A 9,307-nucleotide genomic window follows, 5' to 3' on the forward strand; every position below is an offset into this window, starting at 1 on the left:
GGAGCCGATCCACGAAGGCATGAAACCTGTCCTAACCGCGAACAGGGCAAGACCGATTGCGAATTTCGCACTATCATGTCGAATTTGCATTAGGTCCTTGGGCCAATTCCAGCTAGGCCATTGAGGCACCAGAACACCAAGCGTCAAATAACGCCATTAGTGGATACTGTCACCCACATGACATGCGAGACACACTCGTCTTTAAAGTTAATTATCGGCCTTTTGCCCTTGTGTCGATGTTTTGAAAGAGTCGGAAATTCTATTCTAGGTCCTCTCGTTCTTCAAAAGGCGACAATTGGCACGGTCGCATACGTACAATTCCGAGAAACAGTGCCACTTGCGCTCAGAATGGGTGTGTGCTGGTTCTTAGCTCTATGTACTGGCTCTTTTTGGATTTTTCTAACTTTCACAACCTAGCTGCAACGAATTCTGATAATGGGAATAGCCCTGGGGTGGTCTCACAGTCGTCTCCCGGCGTGACGGACGATTCCAAATATTTCCAGAAAATGGAGCGAGAAGTGACTTCAGACTCTCAATATCCGCTTCCCACTGAAGAGGAAACCAAAACGCTTCGCAAGGTCGCGGGCTCCCTGCCTTTAGTCTCGTTCACTTTATGTCTGGTGGAGTTTGCTGAGCGCGCATCCTACTACGGTGCTAAGACCGTCTTCAGCAACTTCATTCAATTCAAACTCCCCGAGGGTATGTATCTCTCAAACGGCGTGGTTAGGAAATCTACTAACGCGACTGAAGGTGGTAACGGAGCGGGTGCTCCCCCGCGAGGCACTCAGAAAACAGCTGGCGCCTTAGGGATGGGCCTCCAAGCGTCATCCGGACTGACACTGCTGTTTCTCTTTCTTTCATACGTGATCCCTATATTTGGTGGCTGGTGGGCCGACGTTCATATCGGTCGATATAAGGCAATCTGTGTGGGCGTCCTGATCTGTGGAGTTGCCCATATCATCCAAGTCATCGGCGCCATCCCCTCAGTTCTCCAGAAGGGCACAGCTAACGCGGCTGCGCCATTCATCATTGGGCTGCTGCTTCTGTCCTTTGGTGCGGGTATATTCAAGCCTAACGTTTCACCTCTCATCCTCGATCAAACTCCCCACAAGAAAGCCTACACGAAAACGCTGGAGTCGGGAGAAAGGGTCATCGTGGATCCCGAAGCCACGACAAGCAGAATCATGCTCCTCTTTTACGGCTTTGTGAATGTCGGTGCTTTCTTTATGCTTGCAACTACATACTCTGAAAAGTATGTGGGATTCTGGCTCTCTTTTTTGCTGGCAGGTATTATCTATCTCTTGCTCCCTATTCTCCTTCTGGTTATGTACAAGAAGACATACAAAAGGCCGCCGGCTGGGAGCTCAGAGGTCTCGCGGGCTTTCAAAATTATTGGGACTGCTCTTCGTCAGAACAATTTTCAGTTCTGGCGTAAGGGTTTCTGGGATAGGGTGACACCCGCCAGCCTCCTGAAGAAGGGTATCACCGTGGGCTGGACAGATAAAAACGTCAAGGATGTTTCCAGAACAGTGGGTATGTTAAATTCATTCTTGATATATAACTCCTTCCCTCTGCTTTATGCTATTCAGGATCTTGCGATGTTCTGATGCACTTTAGCTGCCTGCGATATCTTCTGGTTCTACCCGATCTACAACCTCAACGATGGCGGTATCGGATCTGTATCGACGAACCAAGGCGCGTCAATGGTCACCAATGGCGCACCTAATGATGTTCTTAGTAATTTCAACGCGTTGACAATCATCTTTGTCATTCCTATCCTCACCTTCGTGATCTACCCCACGCTACGTCGCTACAAGATCAACTTCGGTCCAATTACCCGCATCACATTCGGCTTTGTCCTAGCGACCCTCGCTGGTCTCGTGGGTGCGCTAGTCCAGTGGCGAGTCTACTCGCTCTCACCTTGCGGTAGTCAAGCGTCGACTTGTGATGATGTGGCCCCGATTAGTATCTGGTGGCAGCTTGCTAATACTATTCTGAGTGCTTTGAGTGAATGTTTCTCCAATGTTACCGCCTATGAGCTCGCTTATGCACGTTCCCCACATGGCATGAAGGGTCTGGTGGTGGCCTTCTTTCTCTTTATGAATGCCTTGTCGAGTGCGATTGGTGAGATTTTGCTTCCAGCGACTGCTGATCCGTGGCTGATCTGGATCTGGGGTGCACCGGCTGTGGCGCTTGCTTTGCAGACGATTGTTTTCTGGTTCAGATTCAGACATCTGAATAATGAAAACTGGACAGAAGAAGAAGAAGAGACTACCACTACTCTGGCTCAGGAGCAACAAAAGGTTTGATTCAATCGCACCACCGATGTCAGAAATCGATACGGGGAATAGAAGAGTGCTTCAAAGTCTGACCCATGCTCTGAGCTACTCTAGTCTGGGGTGAATGTAATATAATTCATATCTTTATCCTACCATAGCCTCGACTATATCAAAATATGTACATTTCTTGAAGGTCAAGGAATTAAGTCCTAAGCCTAAGGCCAACTTCTAATAGTCTTTTATAACCTTCCTCTGGCCATGTGGACGGGAGGGAGCATGCGCTTCATTTACAATCTTCCTTGTGCATGATTTCACCAATATGATTGCCTCGAGAATAAGAGGCTAATGTCATTAACTTCATTGAAAACACCTTGTCCGATGCATCAGATCTACTTTGATTTTGAATTTCCAGGAAGACTTTTCTGCTCTGTCACTATGCTTGTACAATATATGTATGTTTCAGTATCTGAGGATACTTCTTTGGAATCGTTCCCGTCCTGGAGCCGATGATACAATCTAATGGAATATAATATAGACCGCGGCAACTCCCATGGGACTAAAATATTGTTTCGTCCCATTTCCCATTGGGAATTTCAATACTCCCACCAAGGCCAATTTTTGTGCGTAACTAATTCAAATAGGATGGATAATTTGCTGAGTGATCATCTTAAAATACCATTCTTTACGGCTGTTCTGGTCATGATGATTAGTTCTGATGGTATTTGGCAATTCGGAAGGTGAAATCAAGAGAAATATGCCTGCATCTTGATGTGTTTGACATATTACGTGCTTAACTTCATGTAAATGCGATAAAAAATATATTGGTAGATCATTAGTGGGGTTTTGGCAACATCCCTAATGTGCTGGTGGGAATATATATCTTCTACTATGCGGAGTAAATGTGGGTGACGACGAAAAGGACACGATTGTGCGTGGCTTTTGGTGCAAAAATTGTGGTCTTTTCGCAGAGTAGATTGGAAAAAGTTGGCTATACCTAATTTGGCTCTAGCGTCTGAGGGCTCATGGTCTACACCTAAACTAAGAAATCAGACAGCGCGTACATCATGAGTTTTAGAAAGACAATAAATAGCCATCCAATCTCCAAGCTGAGCATCCTGAGTAAGTCTCCATCAAAACCATAATTCTTCTCAGACTTATCCTGTTTCGCAATGCCTCGGGGTGTAGCAAAACAAGCAGTTACTGTTGACTGGAATGCTTTTGTACATGAAAGTGACCCTGAGGTTAACTCTGGTTATACAGAAGCAACAAAAACACAGATTGGGCTTGTGAAGACCAGTTTCCAGAATTATGTTGCCTTAGCATGTTGAGACCTTTTGCTCACTTATAGAGAGTTAGATTTACGTCGCATCTTCAGCCAGGAGACTATAAATATTGGCTTGGGAACATCACGCTAAGAGTCATAGAGGGTTTTCTCCGGTGGTATCTCGATACCCACAATGTTGAGTATCAATCAGGATTCTTGGTCTTTGCTCGATTTTGGAGGATATTCTGGTGTGAGGAAATGGACAGGCTTTTTAACTATGACCTGAGACGTCGAATGACCAAGGCAAGGTAAACCAATGCTAGTAGAAGGGACCAGGGTAGACCTCGCCCTGACCCTCAAGAGGGTCCCTACTTTGGACCCTCCACCCGACCCTCGCGAGGGGCGGGTAAAACACTCGCAACCCTCACCCGACCCTCGACCCTCGCCGAACCCCGTGTGGGTGACCCTCACAGACCCTTATCAACCCTCATTTGCATAAAATTTCCGCACTTTACTCAATTTGAAATGCATAAAATTGATGATTAATCTCAATACAGAACTGTTATTTACACAGTAATGTTTTACGCCTGTTCTAGTACTCTGGATGATAGGCATTGTATAAGCCCTAAAATCAATTTACAATTGAATTTATATGAAATCTTTTGGAATTATTTACTTTTGATGAACTCCTCCAAGATTATATTAATTATAAGTGATGATATGTATCATTATATAGTTAATGTAGGTTATTCCTTCGATACAGGCTAACGTAGGTGCATAGCGAATGACGCAGCATAGCGGACGACGCACCTAACCACCACCATGATATTGTTCACGACCGTAATTTGCCACAACACAGATAATCAATTAAGTCTAGTCAGAATTATACCCATCAAATACCTCTTCATCTTCTTGACAGGTGCGTGTATTATGTCCAGGCTTGCCACAGCTACCACAACATCATTTTCTTAATTTCACATGCTTCAAACTATCATCCTTCATATGGATTTCCTCAGCTAGCTGGCGATCTATATCTCCTTGATCCAGTATACCTTTGCCAGACTGCAGACTTAGAATTCCTCCATGCTGTATACATGTTGTCTTTCCCTTCCGGCGCTTGCTTAATGTACGATTTGCATCTTCAAGTGTTGTAACTTGGTCCTTGAGGAGAGCCACTGAGTGCATAACTGACTTTGCACTCTTCACAATATGGTCTATAGCACCATAAATTGAGGTTGGTGAACTATTTTGGTGATTGGTGATTCTGGATTTAATATACTCAGATTGCGAAGTGGCCTCGACTGGGTTTTGTGGTGTCCTAGAAATCCAAGGGGTCCATAATCGCAGGAGGTGGTCCAGTAGGTGTTGGTGTGTGTAACTTGACATCTAGCTTAGAAATCACAGTATCTGGGTTATATGGGACTAAACCTGACCCTCGAAAACCTGACTGTATATTTCTTTCACTAAACGAGGCAAAGAATGCGGCCTTAAATGCCTCAAAGAACTCAACCTTAGTGATATGGGTGATATGCCCCTGGATCAAGTTCTCAGTCTCCTTGCTATACGCACGCTTTAGTGGACTGAAACATCCAATATCAAGTGGTTGGAGCAAATGAGATGAATGAGCAGGCATGCAAAAAGTCACAATATTATTCTCTTTGCAGTAGTGCTCGAAACCAGCTGAGTGGTGGCTCTCATGCCCATCTAGCACCAATAGACATTTTGCACCTGTTGTACGATGTCGACTATATTTGTCAAAGTGTTTTATCCATTCCAGGCCAAGCTCATTTGTAGTCCATCCATTGTCACTGACTCCAATGACCCAATTAGATGGCAGGGAGCTATCATGATACCAAGTTGAGAGATGACATTGCCCAGCAACAATGATAAAAGGTGGTATTATTGAGCCTTGAGAATTCACCCCCTGGATGACTGTTGCCCATTCTCAATTGCCAGGCTGCATCATCTTTGCTTTTCCACAACCATCTGAGGTTGTTATACCCATTGCAGACGAGATTACTCCCATCATAAAACCAGTCTCATCAAAGTTCCAGATATCTGACTCCAGTATGCTGTACTTGGCCACCATATTTTGAATGAGCTGAAACTAATCCATAATTATAGCTGGATCTTCGCACTTGGCTCTCTGGTAGTCGTACTTACGCGTAAAACACATCTGGAGCTGTGGTTGTTGCTTAACAAAGTTGGAAGCCCAGTGTGGTCCAACACATGGCATGTCGCGTTCAGTAAGCAGTCAGTTGGCCATATCTTCAACACCATGAAGCTGGGGAGGGAATGCTTGTGAATCCAAGTCTATTATCTCTTGAATAAGCACTGATTCTTCTAAGTCAGTTAATTTTCATGAATTGGCTGGCAAAGCGCGTCGAGATTGTCGGCCTTTGAGTTGTGCATATAAGGTTGCTTCACTGACATTGCAGATCTTGGCAATAGATTGTACACTTTGTTGATTACCATTTTTGAATGTCTGGAGGGCAAAGAATAATCGGTTTTCTCTGCTAGTAGATTCCATGGTTGTACGTGGAGAAATTATACAAAGAACTTCGGTGTGGTGACTTAAGTTGGATTGTGCGGCATTTGCTATGCTGCGTCGTTCGCTATGCACCTATGTTACCGGAAATGTTGAAGGGCTAAATCAAGAAAAGTTTTGATGGCACGGTCTCCCTGGACCTCTACAAACCCGATCGTCAGTTTACCCACCATGTCGCCGTGGGTAGTCAGGGCTCACCTACATTTGTGCCTCAACGATTGAATGCCAACATCGGTGATCAGATTGTTTTCGAGTTCCACGGGTTGAACCATACTTTAACACAATCTACCCTGGAAAGGCCGTGTGCCCCACTTCAGCAGTTTGACACCGGTTTTAATCAGTTCAACCCACACAGCCGGGATAAATTTGTCACTATTATTACAGTTAATTCACTTGAGCCTCAGTGGTTTTTCTGTCGGCAGAATATACCCGCCTCTCATTGTCATATGGGCATGGTGTTCGCTATTAACCCAGGAGATCAAATGGATACGTTCATCCGGAACGTGCGAAGAGAAAGCCCTGGTGATACAAGCAGTATCGCCAGTATGGGCTCTAGGAATGTCAGGTCCTCCAAGCCTGTCCTTCGCAGCACCAGCAGCAGTCAATCCAGATCGATCAGTCCTATGATTTCCCCGACGGATACCAGATTCACTAGTGTCTCAGGATCCATTCCAAACAGGCCTGTTGCTTCTACTGATGTTGTATCTGCCAATCCTACAAGTTTGTTTAGTCCAGTCCAGCATTCCAGCTTCAGCAAAAGTACGCAAAACCTTCATTTTGTCACCCCCACTAGTTTACCCTCCATGGATCATGTCACTGTGACTCAAACAGAGACGCAGAACTGTCCACTTCCTTCTGTTGTGGAAAGGTTCAGTGCGGGTCACAGTCCAACGCCCTCAAAAAAACTATGCATCTTTCCGGCGTACCGTCTCCAGATCCAGCATGACATCAGAAGGAACTAGTTCTGCAATTGTTCCAAACTTCATTGCTCCGGCTTTTTGCATCTTGTTGATTGCAGCTTTCCTCTGATCCTATTTCCTTTCTTTTCTCGTTTCTTGAAGGATATTTCATATGAATTGTATCTACGATTAGCTGGCTAATCAATTATTTAAGGCTCACTCGCCGTAAAGTTCAATATAATCTACAATCCCTTGTAATGGTAATTCCATGTTTCGTAGAGTGTGTCTGGAGATGTTAAACGCCACAAAAGGAAACACATTACATAGTCTTAGGTCGCGGCTTTAGAGAAGCGCAAAAGAAATATATATAAGTGTTCTTAAGAGGATGGCGTCAAGACTAAAAAGGGTGCGGGGTTAAGCGCTAGGCCGTACTATAAAGGCGTAGATTAATGCTGAAGCTAGAGTATTTCAGGTGGTATATGAGGCACCTTAAGTAAGGGCGAACATCTACTCTACTAGAAAATGCATAAACTTAGATATCATTGGCACCTCTTAGTTTATGTCACCGCCATCACCCTCGCTGTATATGCTTAGAACCCTTCAAAACATATAGCACAATATAGATAGGTAAAATAGCTGCATGGGACTCTCTAATTGACAATTCGAACCAAGGAATAATGACCAATTCCCCTCTCCTAGGGCTTCAAATCCCAAGCCCAAAGTCGCAGTCGCTCCTCACCCTTAAGCAGGGAAACACTCAAACTGAACCATACAAGCATTTTGGAACCCAGTTCCAATACCATACCAACCAATATCAACGTCGTCGGGGTCCTCGCCCTCAATATGAGTAGCTGCTCCAGAAGCGCCATGGCATTCTCTAAATTACATATTGTGTTAGCACAGGTGACCAACTCTAGAAATCTATCAAGGGCGAAAGGTAGTTTTTTAAATTCACATACTTAATCTTGCCGGGAGCCGCGCAGCTAGCGCCCCATGAGAAATCATCTTTCATGCCCATAGCTCCGGCAGTCGCAGTATACAGATCAGTGCAGAGACCTGTACCCCACTCTGGAGTCTCGACCAGGTAGATCTCGTCTCCATTTTCATTGTAGATTTGGAGCCTGTCGAATGTACTTCCGGGGCTCGACCTTGGGCCGCCGCCTACATTCACGAAGTGCGATCCGACCGCGAGACACCATTCGGCCATGGCGGCTGGGAGGGAGGCTGCGAGGAAAGCAGCAGGGACGAGCTTGGAGAAGTGCATATTGTATTGATAGGTTGATGGAAGTAAATTGAATGAGTTGAATAAATTGGATGGTGATGGTAAAAAAATCAACAGAAAGGGAAGGCCTTTAAATAGGTTTCTGTCAACCCTTCAAGGCTCACTTCAGTGTACTCGAGTTTCCTTACTTAGTATATGTATACAAGTGTCGCCAAGCGAAGAGCGGCCATGATGCCTTCTTGGCATTAGTGATTGTTCTTGGCCTTTATCCACCGACACCGGAGGGCTTGGCAGTATCCATGCCTCAGTGATTGTTCCTGAGCATATTATTTGATATAGGGTCTTGGGGAAGTATTCTTTAGGAAATATCTCTTTCGGCTTCCTTCTGCGAAGTGGGCCCTTGAAGGATTTCTCTGGGGCTGAAGGCTCGGCACTGACGACTGAGGCTACAAAGCTCAGGCATGAGAGGGGCTTAAGCAGGCAGAATCGAAGTGTCAATCTCTCTAAAACTGCTTCCATCGACTAAAAGTAGAATGATAACCGCAACTCTAATCCTATATAAGGAACTCGCATCGCCACGCTCGACCAACATCCTGTGCCAAGTTGGCCCTCAACATTGGTGTCGATTGCACATCATTACCAGTCAAGTAGCCGAGCAGTAGTCGGCGGGTGTTTTTTCCGCAGATTTAGCCCCCATATCCAACTGTCAACGCACTGGACAATATGTACAATAAGTCAGAGTCCACATGGTGAAGGCCCAGCGGTCGAACAAACTGAAGATAATCATTCCCCAGAACAGAGTGAGCAACGCCCCTTTATTCCTGCTACAGATACATCCTGTTACAGACCTAGGCTGCGGCATATCGTACGACTTGGATGTGGTCACCACATCCAAGTCCGCAAATTGCGGATGTTGGATATCATCCCGATATCGAAGTCCAATTGCGGATATCCATTGGATATCCAACAGTATATGTTGGATACCCAACAAATATCCGCACTAGCATAAAATTCGCTAATTTACCCTATTCCAGACTATCAGGTGACAGTTATGAAGCTGACAAATCCCTGTTTTAAAACCGAACGTATTCATGT

General features: G+C 45.1%; 3 protein-coding genes across 3 annotated transcripts; 2 read left to right on the forward strand and 1 right to left on the reverse strand.

The window, feature by feature from the left end:
* Nucleotides 1-506: 506 nt before the first annotated feature.
* Nucleotides 507-2,309, forward strand: EURHEDRAFT_532663 (putative MFS peptide transporter; the record flags this gene model as incomplete). Its single annotated transcript, XM_040787228.1, has 3 exons — nt 507-699; nt 751-1,533; nt 1,618-2,309. The coding sequence occupies 3 exons, from the start codon at nt 507-509 to the stop codon at nt 2,307-2,309; spliced, it is 1,668 nt and encodes a 555-aa protein (XP_040636710.1).
* Nucleotides 2,310-6,258: 3,949 nt separating this feature from the next.
* EURHEDRAFT_424800 (uncharacterized protein) lies at nt 6,259-6,579 on the forward strand (the record flags this gene model as incomplete). The annotated part of the gene is made up of 1 exon (XM_040783379.1): nt 6,259-6,579. A coding segment is annotated over one exon (321 nt), but the record flags the coding sequence as incomplete, so codon positions are not given.
* Nucleotides 6,580-7,534: 955 nt separating this feature from the next.
* Nucleotides 7,535-8,430, reverse strand: EURHEDRAFT_414990 (uncharacterized protein). Its single transcript, XM_040782575.1, has 2 exons — nt 7,950-8,430; nt 7,535-7,867 (listed from the first exon to the last, which is right to left on the reverse strand). Exons 1-2 carry the CDS (start codon nt 8,252-8,254, stop codon nt 7,732-7,734), a joined length of 441 nt encoding a protein of 146 aa, XP_040636712.1. The 5' UTR covers nt 8,255-8,430; the 3' UTR covers nt 7,535-7,731.
* Nucleotides 8,431-9,307: the final 877 nt, after the last annotated feature.

The sequence above is a fragment of the Aspergillus ruber genome (genome assembly GCF_000600275.1).
Source record: "Aspergillus ruber CBS 135680 unplaced genomic scaffold scaffold00024, whole genome shotgun sequence".
NCBI lineage: Eukaryota > Fungi > Ascomycota > Eurotiomycetes > Eurotiales > Aspergillaceae > Aspergillus > Aspergillus ruber.

Bases quoted from the DNA above. Each gene is read 5' to 3' on its own strand.
- EURHEDRAFT_414990 (XM_040782575.1), bottom strand. From the start codon at position 8,254: ATGCACTTCTCCAAGCTCGTCCCTGCTGCTTTCCTCGCAGCCTCCCTC. The intron at 7,868-7,949 runs GTATGTGAATTT...TATGTAATTTAG, and splicing joins GCGGCTCCCGGCAAGATTAA to AGAATGCCATGGCGCTTCTG.